At 45.2% G+C, this 17,332-nt stretch overlaps 1 protein-coding gene across 50 annotated transcripts in view; it reads left to right on the top strand.

Annotated features, from left to right (window-relative positions):
- The window catches only part of MAP4K4 (mitogen-activated protein kinase kinase kinase kinase 4), a 185,394-nt gene that overhangs the window by 148,114 nt on the left and 19,948 nt on the right, over positions 1–17,332 (top strand). For 4 of the 50 annotated variants that reach the window (XM_051835221.3, XM_051835177.3, XM_051835169.3 and 1 more), the window contains 9 exons: positions 2,304–2,465; positions 6,285–6,371; positions 7,000–7,227; positions 7,938–8,099; positions 10,534–10,767; positions 11,655–11,761; positions 13,063–13,214; positions 14,152–14,249; positions 16,812–16,987. In XM_051835221.3, coding sequence (XP_051691181.1) covers positions 2,304–2,465; positions 6,285–6,371; positions 7,000–7,227; positions 7,938–8,099; positions 10,534–10,767; positions 11,655–11,761; positions 13,063–13,214; positions 14,152–14,249; positions 16,812–16,987 — 1,406 coding nt within the window. The remainder of the gene's footprint in view (positions 1–2,303; positions 2,466–6,284; positions 6,372–6,999; positions 7,228–7,937; positions 8,100–10,533; positions 10,768–11,654; positions 11,762–13,062; positions 13,215–14,151; positions 14,250–16,811; positions 16,988–17,332) is intronic. The other 46 variants (XM_051835358.3, XM_051835237.3, XM_051835228.3 and 43 more) reach the window with 15 other exon arrangements.

The following is a 17,332-nucleotide window of genomic DNA, read 5'->3' as shown; positions in this document are numbered from 1 at the left end:
AAACACTCTTGGGGTGTGATTTGAAAAATCTGATACATCAGAGTTCTATGTTATGTTGTTCATAGAGTCCTGGGGCCCAGTGGTTTTGTTTATTTCCAGGTAGCTCATTTTTAAAATAAAAGAAAAAAGGTTTTAGGTCTCTGGAAGCCATGTGAGCATGACCTCTGCATTCAGAAGGCTCCACCTTTCTAGTGGTACAGAGTAGAGGGCAGGGCAGGGCACGGCACCTGTGTCCCCATTCCCTTCTGACCCTGAGTGCAGACTGGTCATGGCAACAAGAGAATGATACCAGGCAGGGAGGCCCCTGCTGTTGCACACTTTGGTACATGGGAGTTGCTCTTACTTGTCCTCCAGGGAGAAATTTTTAGTCTGTTGGTTCATTCCCCAAATGCCTACAACACTAAGGACTGGGCCAGGCTGAAGTCAGGAGCTTGGATCAGAGTGCAGGTCTCCCTGGTGGGTGGCAGGAACCCCCACGTACTTGAACCAACACCTGCCTCTCAGGTTCCACATTAGCAGAAAGCTGGAATCAAAATCAGAGCCAGGACTTGCATCTAGGCATTCCAGTATGGGATGTGGGCATCCTAAGTGACATCTCAACTCCTGCACTAAACATCTGTCCATAGGTTTGATGTTGAGTACTCTAGTATCCAGCTTTTCTCTTTTCCTAAGAATTGAAAATAAGGTGTGAAGACATTAGACTGGCAGGTAACACATCGCAGTGTAGGAGTTAGAATTTCAGGAAGTTGTCTTAGCCTTGAAAGTTTTTAAATATCAGAATGGGTGCTCAAGTCTTCCGGGACTCTGTTTCCTGTCCCATGAGAAGCTGATGGGTTTTGTGTATTGAAGTCTAAGAGCCAGCAGTGGAAAAAGAACAAAATTAGGTAACGGGAGGTGGTGGGACTAAAAGCCCACTCAAAACTGAGAATGATGACAATGTTCTCTCTGCTGAGATAAGACAGAATAGCAAGCATCATTTCCAGCCAGTTATCCCACATGTCAGACATTTCTTACACTTCTCAGGGAATCATTTTTAAGGGTCTTGCTTTCAAATTTGAGGGGATGACCCAGAAGGAATACTTAAGCTCCAATAAATGCTTATTTAGTATACCCATTATAAATTGTTCTGTCTACTGTTTCCAGTAACTTCACCCCGAATATTTTTATTTGTTTAAAGATTAGTGTTAGTGTCACAATAAACTTTGTGGTACTATTACCAGATTTCTGTGTCTGAGAAATTTGATGGCTTTGTGTCCCCTAGAGCTGTTGCTGGCCACATGTGGCCATTTAAGTTCAAAGTGAACTTAGTAGAATAAGAGTGAAAACTCAGTTCCTGATTCACACAGCTACATTTTGAGTGCTCACTAGTAATACTTGACTAGTGACTTAAGTATCAATCAGTATAGAGACAGCATTTTGATCATCTCAGAGAGTTCTGTTGACCAGCACTGATTCTTCATATTCGTGGGAAGAATTGGTTAATGTTAATACTCAGCAGTCCCTCTGGGGCTAGACAAGACAAGCTGTCAGTGGAGTGCTGTATGCCGCAGAATCGCACAGAGCAGGCTGGATTTCGAGAGGTTGGCAGTGATTCAGTCGCAGCCTTTACACCTGCTGCAGGGTGAGGGCGGTATGTGGTCGGGACTATGGACTTTAGAGGCAGAGTGGCACTTCCACCTGGATCTCTGCTGGCTGTGTGGCGTTGGGCAAGTGATGGGACTTTCATGAACTGGTTTTTCACCTGTCGAGATGAAGTACTGATTTGGTGTTGTGATCAGAGTTAACAAATTCCTAGCACAGTGCCAGGCCATAGTTGTAAGCATGTGTGTTAAATGATAGTTTTAAAAATGTTCTGTTCATGGCAGTAGTAGTGGGAGCCTATCACTCTCACTGATGCCAGTTCCTCTTTCGTGAGGTGTGCTTCTTGTTTTTCATCTTTGTCTCCCTTTCTTTACTCTATCTCTTGTGTCTTTTACTCCTTTTTCTTAGTTTTTCTCTTGACTGAAAGGCCTTAACTAGCTCTGATAATGACACACAGGAAGAATTCCCTGTATTCCAGTTGTGGTACAGTGAGCAGTGGGGAGTAACTGTTACCAAATGAAACCAAATCCTAAAAGTCGCAGAAATGCAGCACCTTGACCAAGACATGTGAGGAAGGTGTTTGATGGGGTTAGGTGCCAATGTGGAAATAACTGCGGTAGAAATGGTGTCCCTCACTTCCATGCACCTGTAACCCTTTGGCAAACCATATGGGAGCCAGAAGCGGATGGCTGGTAATTGTATGCTTTTGCTTACTTACGTAGCAACAAAGGAGAGAGCGAGAAGCTAGAAGGCAGCAAGAACGTGAGCAGCGGAGGAGAGAACAAGAGGAGAAGAGGCGCCTGGAGGAACTGGAGAGGAGACGCAAAGAGGAAGAAGAGAGGAGACGGGCAGAGGAGGAAAAGCGGAGGGTTGAAAGGGAACAGGTGAGTTCTCAAAGGCTGTTCCAAAGGGCAGTCATGAAGTCTGACTTTGTGCCGCGGGGTAGCAAAGTAGTCAGCTGTCTGGCCTTAGGGACGACTGCTAATCACCGCCCTTTCGAAAGCTCTTGATGCCAGCTGAGTGATGTGCATGCAGACAGTGGCTTCTGCATGTGTCTTGTCAGGCTCCCTGTGACTGGGGTAAACCCCAAGTATCTGGAGATAAATAACTTCTCCTTAAATGAAGTATAAGGCCATTGCAAGTAATTTCTTAGGACGAATGTTTGAAATAATCCAGTGGTTAAGCAAATATTGTAATACATATTTGTGTATAATTTCATCTGTGCATGTATAACATAAAAAACCCATTAACGCATTGTTCAGCCTGAAATGCTCAGCATTTTTTAAATATGAGGTAAAGTTTTATTTAGAAATTTCTTTTGATTACTGAGCCACCTATACAAACAGAAATTGATTATGCCCAGTCTCCTTTCATGTTTTTTACTTGATCAGTCTTTGCTATGAGCTTTCAATGAAGAGAAAAATAGTACAAATGGGGACCGGTTTAAATACTTAAACTTCCTGTTTAAAATGCTTACAAACCCTGGAGTTGACTTCCGGTGTGACTCTCAGCCACCAGCCTTGACCATCAATCACGTGCCTTGGGTTTGCAGAGACTGGTGCTGGCCGTGTGCATCACTGAAGCCCCTAGGACTCTGAGCAGTTAACTGAATGAGCATGCATGCTTAATAGTCTAGTTATGTTTTCACCTGGGATCTGCAAAGAGGAGGAAAAAAGGCAAGGTTTTAAGAATTAAATCTAAAAATAATTCCCACAATTTAATTTTAAGAAACGATATGATGGTGCGACAGTTAGTAGGTTTTTTTTTGAGTAGCAAGTGTTCTGCATCTCTTACATTAAAAAAATCTAAAATCAGTTTTGCTGTTTTCTTTATTGCAAAATAATAACTCCCCGTTACAATGAGTGTAGTGGGACATAGTTCATGCCCACATCAAGTGTGGGTTTGTGTACAGATGTGTTGTATTCTGCTTGTTCATGGACTGTGTGTCCTTGAAACCTTAGTGATTTGGATAGGCTGTCCCTGTGATTTTTTTTTTTTTTTTTTTGACAGGCAGAGTTAGACAATGAGAGAGAGAGACAGAGAGAAAGGTCTTCCTTCCATTGGTTCACCCCGCAATGGCCACCAGGAGCCAGGTACTTTCTCCTGGTCTCCCATGGGGTGCAGGGCCCATGCACTTGGTGCCATCCTCCACTGCCCTCCCAGGCCACAGCAGAGAGCTGCCTGGAAGAGGAGCATCTGGGACAGTACTGGTGCCCCAATCCGGACTAGAACCCGGAGTACCAGCGCCGCAGGTGGAGGATTAGCCTAGTGAGCTACGGTGCTGGCCTGTCCCTATGATTTGAAGGCGGAAAACAGATGATTGTACTAACATGCTTACCAAGTTAACATTTGGTTGAATTTTGCTCAAAGAAGAAGTGAGTTGGGAGTCATGCTCCTTCTCAGTCGTGGTTATGTGAGGCCCCGTGAACTGCAAGGGCAGTTACTGGCATGGTGTGGTTGTGGATGGGCTCATGTAAATGAAAAGAATTTGGAGCCTGGTTAGGACCCAGGTGTCTGTGCCACTATTCTTATGGGTAAGCTATCCCCAGATTGGCTTTTTTGGAGGGGGGGACAAGGATGTCCTTAAAAAAAAAAGATTTGTTTATTTATTTGAAAGTCAGAATTAGAGAGAAAGATCAGTCTTCCTTCCACTGGTTTCCTCCCTAAATGGCTGCAACAGTCAGAGCTGGGCCAGGGAGAAGCTAGGAGCCAGAAGCTTCAGCTAGGTCTCCCATATGGGAGCAGGGGCCCAAACACTTGGACCTTAGGTTGTCTTTCACTGCTTTTCCTGGCTATTAGCAGGAAACTAGATTCGAAATTGAGCAGCTGGGACATCAGACAGCTCCCAGATGGGATGCCTACACCCTAGGTGGCAGCTTAATCCTCCATGCCACAATGCCTGCTCCCAAGAGAAGGACTTTTAAGGATATTTATATGCCATGATTTCTGATATCCAGTATTCTCCCACTTGTAATTATTGGCTAACTAACAGCCCGTGCCTGTGACTATTTTAATTTTAAGGTGTGTTCCATGATGAAAGGGGGTGGTCGGCAGTAGACACTCTTCAGAATTAATCTGAATTTTAGGATAAGATTTATCTACCCGCCCCCCTCGCTGTGCCCTGCCTTCCCAGAGCAGGTAGTTAGGTTTTTTTCCCCTGTAGAAAAGGAAAGGACATTTTTTTTTTTTTTTTTTTTTTTGGGCACAGGCAGAGTGGACAGTGAGAGAGAGAGAGAGAAAGGTCTTCCTTTGCCGTTGGTTCACCCTCCAATGGCCGCCGTGGCTGGCGCACCGCGCTGATTCGAAACCAGGAGCCAGGTGCTTCTCCTGGTCTCCCATGCGGGTGCAGGGCCCAAGCACCTGGGCCATCCTCCATTGCACTCCTGGGCCACAGCAGAGAGCTGGCCTGGAAGAGGGGCAACTGGGACAGAATCCGGCACCCCGACTGGGACTAGAACCCCGTGTGCTGGCGCCGCAGGCGGAGGATTAGCCTATTGAGCTGTGGCGCCGGCCCAGGACACTTTTATTAGCAAAATGTTTCTTGCTTTTCAAAGTTGTTTCATATGTATCTTGTATTTAAGTTTCACAAAAGCTCTTGAGCATTGGGAGAGGAGGTTTTTGACTCTCATTTCCCAGAAGTGAAGCCTAAGACAATGGGAGGTTCAGAGAGTGCTAGAGCTAGGGGAAGGGCTGTGTCCGCTGTAATACGCACACAGCTCCAGTCTTCCTTCCAGAAGTGAGTTTGGGTGTGTTCACCTCTGCATCGGGATGCAGGTTGATGACTGTGTTGAGGGAGAAGAGAATCACCCCATCCAAGGCTCATGAGAAGCCGGAGCAGGGTTATTTGTAGGCAGTGGCCTGGGCCCCAGCCTTCAGGGAGCAGTCATTCCAGGTAGCATCTGGATCACCTGAGATAGCACAGACCATGCTTGTTTCTTTTCTTTTCTTTTCTTTTCCTTTTTTTTTTTTTTTTTTTTTTTTTTTTTTTTTTTTTTTTTTTTTACAGGCAGAGTGGACAGTGAGAGAGAGAGAGAGAGAGAAAGGTCTTCCTTTTGCCGTTGGTTCACCCTCCAATGGCCGCCGTGGCCAGCGCACCGCGCTGATCCGAAGGCAGGAGCCAGGTGCTTATCCTGGTCTCCCATGGGGTGCAGGGCCCAAGGACTTGGGCCATCCTCCACTGCACTCCCTGGCCACAGCAGAGAGCTGGCCTGCAAGAGGGGCAACCGGGACAGAATCCGGTGCCCCGACCAGGACTAGAACCGGTGTGCCGGCGCCGCAAGGTGGAGGATTAGCCTATTGAGCCACGGCGCTGGCCCCATGCTTGTTTCTAATGTTAGGTAAGTTTTGGTGAGCCAGGCTTGTTACAAATAACAGCTGAGAAGCAGACAGGAGTCAGAGCCCAGTGGTGCCCTCCTTGAAAGCTGTGCGTTTGTGTGTGTCAGCCGTGTTCTAACAGAAATGCTTCCATGCCTTTGTACATATCGTTGGAGCACATTGCACATTTATCAGACTCCTTGGGTCTTCTTGGCCAATTTGAAATTCTTGGATAAATCCTTAGCCAGAGATTGCTCTCTTTAAGTAGTCACTCCTCAGAGAACTGTCACGAAAGATGATTGGAGCAGCTGCTTCTCGGTGCTCCAGTCCTGTGGTTCCGATGCCGTCTTTGGGGATAAATTGACTGCTGGGTACTTTCTGTGTGACAGGAGTATATCAGGCGGCAGCTGGAAGAGGAGCAGCGGCACCTGGAGATCCTGCAGCAGCAGCTGCTCCAGGAGCAGGCCATGTTACTGGTAACGCCCACCTCTGTCCTGTCTGTAGTGCTGAGGCTCACGTGTGGCCCCCCTCCCCCACCCCCCGAGTCCCGCCTCTGTCCTGTCTGTAGTGCTGAGGCTCACATGTGGCCCCCCACCCCGAGTCAGGCAAGCCGTGGTGATCACCGGGCCCTTCTGCTTCGGCTTGGGCTGCCAGGTTCAAATGGAGATGTCCTCTGGAGTCTCACTGCTTGGGGCACATTGCAAGGTGGCTTTCATTTATGAACTTCCCGTTAATGAGTTAACTGTTCTTGTTTGCTGTACAGACAAGTTTTTGACAGAATTTCACATTCAGTGAGCAAACTAGAATGCCGTTACTATAGGTTCACAGCACAGGCTTTAGGATTTTTACCTGATACATACACCACGGAAACCGCCATTTAATTGAATTGTGCCTTACTCTGTCCGGTTCTATTATGGTTAGTGACAGCTGTCAGATTTTTTCCACAGGTAATATGCTGTTTGAAATCTCAGCCATTTTGCCTTGCCATGAAACAGGGTGGGGGGGGAGTATTGTCTTTTAAAATAAAAGGTTGTGAACAAATGCAAAGAAAAGGCGAGCTCTGCAGTGTCCCGTAGATTTAGTGTTATCCTCTCCCTCTCCAAGGAGTGCCGATGGCGGGAGATGGAGGAGCACCGGCAGGCAGAGAGGCTCCAGAGGCAGTTGCAACAAGAACAAGCCTATCTCCTGTCTCTACAGCACGACCACAGGAGGCCGCCCCCGCAGCTCCCGCAGCTCCCGCAGCAGCCACCCGTGCAGCAGGAACGGAGCAAGCCGGCCTACCACGCTCCCGAGCCCAAGCCCCACTACGAGCCCGCAGACCGCGCTCGAGAGGTATCCCCTCCCCATTCGCTGCTAAGAAATTGAGGTTCAGAGAACTGGAGGGACTTGCCCAGGGTGTCCTATCTAGTTAGTGCTTTTTGCACAAAGAACCAGAGTGCCCTGCTTAACAAATCTCAGAAGAATTGCAAACTAAACTAAAAAAGAATATGGTGTGGTGGAATCGTTCTTAAAAATGTAAGCAGGAGAAATGATGATCTGGTTAACGATTTTTCCAAAGCTGGTAGGCTTGTACTGACTCCACCGTCTTGATTTGTTACTGAGTTAGTGCCTTTGGGCTGGTGTGCCTCCAGCGCTGTGGGATGCTGGCCTCTAGGTGGCGTCGTCCCACTGTATCTGCCCTCAGAAGGAGCCGATTCCAGGGACAAGTGTTCCGCCTATTTTTGATGGAATGAAATGTGTTTTGGATTACTGATGATAGTCTTTAATCTTTTGGTTTAGACTAATTGTTTTTCAGTTTTTCATCATATACAATCCTAGAATTCTGGGCAAGGAGCTCTTACAAGCTGCCTCACTCAATTTTTATCATCAGAAGTATTTTCTTTATTTTGAATCAAAGCCTAGCCTGCTTGATCTGCACCCTGCCTGCCATTGCCCTCTCTTTGCTTGTAGCTGAAGAGAACAAAAAGCTTGTCTTGGAGTTCTTTGTCATCTGTGCTTTCTCCTACTAACCTGGACTTATGTCTTCTAATTCTCTGATGCAGGTGGAAGATAGATTTAGGAAAACTAACCACAGCTCCCCCGAAGCCCAGTCTAAGCAGACAGGCAGAGTATTGGAGCCGCCAGTGCCTTCCCGATCAGAGTCTTTTTCCAATGGCAACTCCGAGTCTGTGCATCCTGCCCTGCAGAGACCCACGGAGCCACAGGTAGCAACAGCCAGCCCTGCTGTGCATGGAGGAGACCGTGTAGTGCCCACCCAGCTGTGGGCCTGCTTAGAACACCCACATGTAAAGGAGAACAGAGTAGCAGGATAACTGTAGGATAACAGAGGACACAGCTTTGCTCTGTTGATAGCAAAAAAAGGATTTTTAAAAAATCATTAATAATGTCAAGAGTCAGTGATTTCTTCTAACTTTCTGCCTCTAACTCATTTGTTTCCTTTTTCTAACACAAAGCTTTTTAAATTAGTTTCTCTAGAGAATTCTTATTAAAAGCACAAAGAAGGAATATCAGAGCTTTTTCACCCAAGCATTTTGTAAGTAAGTGCGTGCCCTGCGGTTCCTGGCTTCTCTCCGGTCCCCTGGGTGGACCTCAGAGAGCCAACACACCCCGAGAGGCCATGTCAAAATCATGGATCTCGCCCTATGGATATTTTTCTGAGAAAAGGTCTTTTTATCGAATTCTCAAAGGTCAAAAACATTTTTTTATTTAATTCACCAAGAACCAAAAAACATTTAAATCCAGTGGGTCAAGTGTGGATTTCCCTGAAGGATAGGTCAGGGCAAAGGTTGTGACCTCGCCTTAGGTCAACAGTAGCAGGCTGCCTTGTCTAGGTGTTAGGTTGAGTGTTGTGTGGTTAAAAGAGAGGCCACTGCACTGTCTGGAGGGGAGAATGAATCGCACAGATTACCCAGTTCAGGGATCCTCGAAATCCGAGAGACCTGATTCCCATCCTCCTGCCGAAAGTAACTGACATTTAGACATCTTCTTTGGCTGCTGTGTGTAATCCGGAATGTTAGGAACAAGGTTGAGTCCGAGTTTATTTCTTCCTGATGTTTGCCTGTGTCTAGAACAAAAGTTCATGTTGCTGTGTCAGAAGCAGCTGTGGTGTTCTAGAAAGCAAGAGCAAATGAGAATTTGAATCTGTTTACACAATAAATAATCTCTTGGGAGATAGGAAGAAAGAAGAACCAGGACTGGAGCGTAGGAGATGTGAGGGCGGTTACAGGATCTTAGCTTCTGCAGCCCCAGACGGCTGACTTGCCTACAGCTGGACACTTCCAGAGTGCGAGGAAGGCAAGTGGGGACGTGGAAAGGGAAGAGCGGGGAGACCAGCAACGTGGGGTTGATGACGCCCGCTCCTCAGCAGCTTTCTTCTGTCTCCCGGGTGAATTTGGAGAGCACAGGATCAAAGCTTCTGTTCTGCAAGTTAAACCTACCATCTATTTGGCTGCTAGCAGTTTAGAAAATCCAGGAGTTCCTGAATTTTGTGGACTGATTTTTACATTTGTGGTTAATTAATGTGGGACCTGGAAATTGTCTTCCCTTATCTAACCTGAAGTTGGTTGAAACAGTCTTTAGGTGAAACTGTGCATTTAGGCCCTTTTAAAAAATTTCAGGTAATGCTTCCCCACCCCCTGAACATCTTAAACGTTTTAGAAGTCCAGTGTGAGTCTCACCTGTAAATCATAGAAATGATACACCTGGAACTAATACCACATCTTACATTTGGAAAGGTTGAACAAATTGTGATTTGGGATTTTCAGTTTTCATTAAATAGGTTGATGTAATAGATACATAGCTATAATTATATAAATTGCAATACTGAACAATTATTTTAAAATAGTAAAATATGAATTAATTAATAAACACTTTGTGGATTATTTCAGGGATTATTTTCCCAATTTAAAAGCAAGCCCAAAAACTCAGTTGAGGAAAAATTGTTGTATTTCTTAATTGTGAAGTAGATGGAATACCCCAGTCGGGGAATCCACTGTACTGAGTACGTTTATAGAAATTGTAGTATCTTTTTCATAACGAATATGAAGGTGTGTAGATATACCTAGTTGTGACTGTTTTGAGACTTGGCCAAAATAAGAGAAATTCCTGTATTTAATAAGTTAGCTGTTTTTAGATTATACTGTTACAATCTGTTGAGTCATGGGAGGGGTGGGGGTTGTCTTCACTCATAAACATGCTGTTTGGGTGTTCCTGGTCCGAGACCTCACGCTACCAGGTCGAGCAAGGATGGCCAGGCGTGCCTGCCTCTTGGGCAGTGTCCTTTATCTTAGTAGAACTCTGGCTTCCTGTGCTTCGCCCCCTCTGCTCTGACATGCTTCCCCCCTTCCCAGTAAGTCTGTAAGGCTCTCTCTAAAAACTCTTCACACTTAACTGCTATTTGGAATGTTTGGGTATTAGAAGTTTTCTGTATAAATGTGCATTTGTCCTTTCTATATACCGCGTTCCTCTGACCACTTCTTTACCTAGAACGTAACTGTTTTGCTGCTCGGTTTACCTAATACTGTACTGCCCCAGTTTGCATTCCCCCTTTGCCAGTTCCCGCTTTGGATTTGGTATTGACCAGAAAAGCCAGTTTTATGCAGAACGCATTGAATGTTTTGTGTTTTGTTCTCTTGTAAGGTACAGTGGTCCCACCTGGCATCTCTCAAGAACAATGTTTCCCCTGTCTCGCGATCCCATTCCTTCAGTGACCCTTCTCCTCCCAAATTTGCACACCATCATCTTCGTTCTCAGGACCCATGTCCAACTTCCCGCAGTGAGGTGCTCAGTCAGAGCTCTGACTCTAAGTCGGAGGTGCCTGACCCCACCCAAAAGGCTTGGTCTAGATCAGACAGTGACGAGGTGCCTCCAAGGGTAAGGAGCAGAAAGGCAGATGTGTGCTGCTTTGTCCTTTTTGTTATTTAAAATATATATATCTATATTTATTTTTCTTAATTATGGGTATGATGACTGCACCAGAATTAAAGGGGCAATGAAATTTCAAAGGAACTTTTACAGTGGGGAGAAGGTGCCATAGTACGGCAGTATTTTGCCAGTAGCCAGTTAGCTTTTTATTACTGTTGTTAATGCTTTACCTAAAAAATAAGGTAGCAAAATGATTTGCAAATTTTAGAATTTGCTTCTAGAACAAAAAAAATCATAATTTATTTTAGCAATTTGCATTTAAGTTCATTCAGAAGTTATACATTATTTTGCAAAATATTAAAATTTCACAAAGTTCTTTCAAGGAAAAAAATTAGCATAAAAATCTTAAAGAAAATGGTTTTTTTCTTATCAAACTGAAGAGTTTTTTGACTTTTATAATTGCTTAATGGAAAATGAACAAAAGAACACATTTTAGCTTATTTTTTTCTCCACTTGGAATTTGCTTCCTCTGAATATTTTCTTGCTTCCTGCCAGTCTTTGCTTCCTGCTGATCCATTTGTAGACCATTGTTTGGTTTCTCTGAGCTTATTTCCTTGATTCCTACATTATCTCAGCAGAATGACTGTGCATCTCCTGCCACCCAGCTTCCATGCACACAGGATGTAAAGGTTGCAGGGCATGGAGGGGCTCCTTGGATGCCTTTTTTCTCCCCCGTTAGATCAGTGCAGGTCCAGGGAAGGGTTTGGGTCAGGGTGGAGTGGTGATGGGAAGATCGGTATAATGAGGACTGCCGTAGATACATGTTTTTCCAGGGAGATCTTTTTTTTTTCTCCTCATATTTTCAGTAATTTAATTGCTTTGTTTTCTACCAAAAGGTTCCTGTGAGAACAACATCTCGTTCCCCTGTTCTGTCCCGTCGGGATTCCCCACTGCAGGGAAGTGGACAGCAAAACAGCCAAGCAGGACAAAGAAACTCCACCAGGTATGAGAAGTGAAGGTTAGGATCGTACTGTGCAGTCTGCAGTCTCCTACAGTCCTGTGCTTTCATAAAAGCACTTGCAGTCAGACCAGTTCTGAGGCAAAGAGATTATCAGTTGTGAAAGAGAAAAAACTGCTTAAGATCCATTAACTTTAATAACACAAAGTTAATCTGTAGTAAAAAGAGAATTTGACTCTGGGATGTGTATTGTAGTAGTTTCAAAATGAAAGCCACCTACCTGTAAGTGTAAATGGAGAGAGAACAGCAGGGAAGGAAGTTGTGATCTGAGGATGCTTTTTATCTAAAGGATGTCATAAGGCCTTTGGACTGGTAAAGAAATGACACACAGATCACTCAGGAAAGTCTGCAGTAAGCTAGTAAGTTAATCAAACTAGTATCCTTTTTAGGTCTTCGAGCTGCTGTGTCCAGTGGAGTAGCCATTCAGCTACACGAGGCTTCGTAAATTTGAATTTAAGTTAATGAAAGTAAAATTAAGAGCTCATTTCTTTAACTGCACCAGCCACGTTTCAAGTGCCTTTACAGCCACATGTATCTAGGGCTATGATACTGGACCCCTCAGAACATTTTGTCATCACAGGAAGTTCCACTGAGCAGTGGTGTCCTGAAAGAAAGACCATCCTATTGATTGTTTTGTGATTTGATCATCATTGAGCTTGTAAAGTTAGTCTGCTGCACATGGAAGCTAGGTCAGCTGGGTGATAGTGCAATGACCAGGGTGGATGGTGGCCATCTGTAACTAAATCTGCGCCATCAGTTCTTCCCTAACAAACGTGCTGTGAGTCTGTCCTTGGCAAGAATCCTTCCCAGCCCAGGTTGTCTGTCACGTTCCCAGCATAGCTCAGACCAACAAGTACCTTGTTGTCTGTATGTGAGAGCAGTAGTGGGTGAGTTAGTTCAGCTTAGGAACAGGAGATAACTTGTGTACAATTATCCAAGTATAGTTTTTTCATAATAGGAAGAACTGAGTTTGTAGCTGTGACCAAAATGGTGATAATTCTAAACTGAGTGGTTATACTTTGTTTCACTTCTAATGGAGGTTTTAGGCCTGTTTATGGTAGGCTATCACTGAGGGTTTTGACTTTTTAGAATGAGATAAACTCATTGAATAATGTCATCCCAACTTTTGGTGAATTTAGTGTTCAGTAATGTCTACAGGCTGCTTTTCTCATTGTATTTCAACCTATGACATGCACACGTGTTTCTAATTTGGTGCCACATATTGAAATGATGCATCAACTGTCCCCTCCTTTCCACCCCTCCACCCCCATTTTTTTTTTAAACAGTAGTATCGAGCCCAGGCTCCTCTGGGAGAGAGTGGAGAAGCTGGTGCCCAGGCCTGGCAGTGGCAGCTCCTCAGGGTCCAGCAACTCAGGATCCCAGCCTGGGTCACACCCTGGGTCTCAGAGTGGCTCCGGAGAACGCTTCAGAGTCAGATGTAGGTGGCCTCTCCTTCTTCTTCTCCCTGCTGATAACCTTGGGCTGGGATCCGTGTATTGGAAACACTTTTTAATCTGTAAAAAGACTTGTGGTTTGCTTGTCGCCGCATGCCACAAAATGGTTTTAGTGTAAGTAGGTAGTGACACTAAATTTTGAGAGCTTTATATATGCCTAGTGCCTGATACTATTAACTAACTTGTCCAAGACAATTAGCTAAATATCTGAACTGGGATTTTGAACCCATTTCCCAGGACTGCAGAACTTACACTGTCATTTATGTTGGTCGTTTTAATCTACTCATAATAATAGAGTAGTGAAAATTCCTTCTTCTTTGTTATTGGGATAACATAACACTGTAGTAATTGTGAGCACATTGTCAAGGAGGATGAGCTGATAGAATTTTTTTTTTAAAGACTTACCTGTTTATTTTAAAGGCAGAGTTAGAGAAAGAGAGAGAGAGAGAGAGATCTTCCATCTGCTGGTTCACTCCCCAACTGGTCACAAAGGCTGGATCTGGGCCAGGCTGAAGCCAGGAGCCAGGAGCTTCTGGGTTTCCCATGTGGATTCAGGGGCCCAAGGACTTGGGCCATCCTCTGCTGCTTTCCCAGGAGCATTAGCAAGGAGCTGGATCAAAAGTGGAGTAGCCAGGACCTGAACTGGCTCCCATGCGGGATGCCAGCACTGCTGAAGGTGGCCTAACCTGGTGTGCTACAGTGCCCAGCCCAGTTGGAAGATTTTAATTAAGGCATCAGAAAGATTGATAAAGTGCTCCCGTCACACTTTGCCTGGGTACACCTCCTGTGAAGACCCTGCCCACGAGTGGGTGGGGCTGACGGTGGGGGGTGAGGGAAGGGATGAGTAGAAGCTAGGGCAGGTTTGTTTCATACACCTGTGTGTTCATATATGTCTGTCTGTTTTGTCTTCGAACTCAACAGCATCATCCAAGTCTGAAGGCTCTCCATCTCAGCGCCTTGAAAATGCAACTAAAAAGCCAGAAGATAAAAAAGAAGTGTTTAGACCTCTCAAGCCTGCTGTAAGGATGACATAAACTCAGTTTTACTTATTTTAGTCTTGAATGAGATCTTTCTCTTAAAAAAATGTATTGAGAGGTTTATAGCTCTTTCTTTTGGGGTCTTCACAGATTGAAGGAATTCCATGGACTAATCTCACCCCCAGACACAATCATGCCCCTCTCCTTAGACATTTATTTCCTACATAAAGTCCTCAGCAGGATATAACCTTCACCTCTTTTTTAAAGATTTATTTATTTATATGAAAGGGTTACACAGAGAGAGAAGGAGAGGCGGAGAGAGAGAATCTTCCATCCACTGGTTCACTCCCCAGTTGACTGCAACAGCTGGAGCTGGGCCATTCTGAAGCCAGGAGCCAGGAGTTTCTTCTGGGTCTTCCACATGAATGCAGGGGCCCAGTGACGTGGGCCATCTTCTACTGCTTTCCCAGGCCATAGCAGCAGAGAGCTGGATCGGAAGTAGAGCAGCCGGGTCTCGCACTGGTGCCCATATGGGATGCCGGCACTTCGGTGGCAGCTTTACCTGCTATGCCACAGTGTTGGCCCCGATAAAACCCTTTTTCTAGTGTTTAACCATATCCTTTGTGGATAGCCTTACCAAGGTCACTGAACAGAGTAGTTTCTATTCAGTGAAATTGTCTTGTACTGAAAGAGACACTTCTAAAAATGCTAGACAAAGAAAAGCCTTTGTATCTCTTCGCTTGGCGTTAACCTCTGTTTACTTGTGAGGAGCTGAGCACTTGCAGTGCTCACTTTGAGAATACACTTGTATTCTTGGACTTACCTGTTGCCTGACCGCTGCTCTGTGGCACCTGGGATGATAGCCAAGCCTGCTTCTCATGCTTCTCCTGTGCTCCTGCCGGCTTGACTGACCGTGTTCACACTGGGGAATTTTAAACCTGCCAACGTGGTGATTTCCTGCTCCAACTGATTTCTGTACTTCTCCCCCTCCCTTCTTTCTGCTGCACTTTCTTTGACTGCTCATTCCTCATCAACGATGGCCTCTGGGACTCTGGAACTTCCCTGTCCTGAATGAAGGGTGAAGTGGTAAGTCCTGTGTGTGCAAGGTGCAGTGCTTTGAGCTTCAGTGTTTGGAGCTGCATTCTTTCTCCTTGCTCAGCTGGCCTTTCTGTTCTATTCCCGAATTTGAAAACAGACCTTTACTTTAGCTTTCTTAACACATAAAATTTGCTGCTTGCATTTATTATTACTCGTTATTTAGAAAGATATAGATGTAGCCACAAAATAGCCAGACTTGAGACCCAGCACCTGTTCACTATTATTTTAGAGGGTCACGTTCGCAGCCAATACACATATATTCAACTGATGAAAAGAAGAAAACTAAGAATAAATGAGAAAAGTAGCAGTGTAGCCTGTCTTTTTTTTTTTTAAACTGTCACAACTTTTGAATGAAATTCTCAATCAGAAAGAAGAGTCTTAGATTTTTATATGAAAATGTAGGGACTAAATAGTAATACCCTTGAAAATTATTTTGAGTGAATTGAGTTTTTTTTTTTTTTTAAAGTTGTTGATTTATTTGGAAAGCAGAGCGATACAGGGAAAGGCAAGAGACCTTCTGTCCTCTGCTTCACTTCCTAAATGCCTGCAATAGACAGGTCTGTGCCAGGCCAAAGCAAGGAACCTGGAACTCCATCCAGGTCTCCTGTGTGTGGATGGCAGGGACCCAAGCACTTGGGCTGTCACCTGCTGCCGTTAGCAGGAAGCTGGATTGGAAGCAGAGCAGCCAGGGCCCCACTAGGGGATGCAGCTGTTCTAGGGGTGGCTGAACCCTCTGTGCCACAACACCCGCCTCTTGGTTGAGTTTGTAAGTGTTTTAATATAGAAAAGGGAAATGAAGCCCTTTTTGTATAAATTTCATTACGATTTCTTTTCTTTCGGATCTTCACAAGCATTGATACCGTTCCAGGGAAATGTGGGTTATCTGGAATGTGGGGCAACCCTCTTGACCTTTTCCCACAGCACACAGGGTCGCAGCTTGCTTCCTTCAAACAAAGGCCATAAAGTTGTTTCAGGAGGTGACAGGTTATTAGCAGTCAGTAAAGCAAGGTGTGAGTGGTTACTGGTGCTCACCTCACTCATCTCTCACTTTCTTGTAGCATTGGAATTTTTAATAATAAAAGAGAAAAAAGTAAACTCCAAAAATACTTTAAATCAGACCTATTGAACGAAAAGCCTGCTTTCTAGATGGGAAAGGTGTCATACAGATAGATGTCTTTACATAGTGAGGCCAAGGTTCTGCTGTACATTTATTGGTCTAGAATTTTACTTTATTATATTTGAAAACTTAAAAGAGAATTCTATCCACTTACCATAAGCAGGTGTTTTGTGTGTTTATTGTTGCGGAATTTGAACTATATTCATCATCCCTGTCCTTTTTTTGGTCTTTTCTGATTTTTTTCTGCCATTCACTCTTTTTTTTCCTGTCAAAAGCTTGCCGTCATATGAAACTGGAAAATATTCTGAACTTCTATTTCCTCAAAGTGACACTGTGGCTATGTATTGATAGTTCTTCCTGTTTTCTCCCCTGCACCCCTTGCGCGTTAGGATTTGACAGCACTGGCCAAAGAGCTTCGAGCTGTGGAAGACGTGCGGCCTCCTCACAAAGTGACCGACTACTCCTCTTCCAGTGAGGAGTCCGGGACGACGGACGAGGAGGAGGATGACGTGGAGCAGGAAGGGGCCGACGAGTCCACCTCGGGACCGGAGGACACCAGAGCCGCGTCAGTCCCTGCTGTAGCTTGGACAGGATGAGGGTGTTTCCACTGGGCCTGCTTTCTGCCCTGCGCGCGGCTCCGCGGGCACAGCAGCAGACAGCTTTCGTGCCCCCCTCCCCCGTTAGAGTGTGTGCCCCTGTCGGCCCTGCCCCGATACCCCGGTGTACATGTTATTTTTTCCTCTTAATCTGAGGAAGCGGTGGAAGAGACCTCTCAGTTTGACAGGACTCTCAGTTGCCCGAGCATTCCTCCTGGGTGTTTGTTCCGAAGCGCAGTGGCTGCAAAGGGCATGCTTTGCTGAGCTCAGGGCGGAAGCCGAGGAGACTCTGTGCCTGTAACCTCGGCGCAGGA

The sequence above is a fragment of the Oryctolagus cuniculus genome, chromosome 2 (assembly GCF_051225735.1).
Source record: "Oryctolagus cuniculus isolate XC-2025 breed Fujian yellow rabbit chromosome 2, ASM5122573v1, whole genome shotgun sequence".
Taxonomy (NCBI): domain Eukaryota; kingdom Metazoa; phylum Chordata; class Mammalia; order Lagomorpha; family Leporidae; genus Oryctolagus; species Oryctolagus cuniculus.
This window is presented reverse-complemented; position numbering and strand designations above follow the sequence as displayed.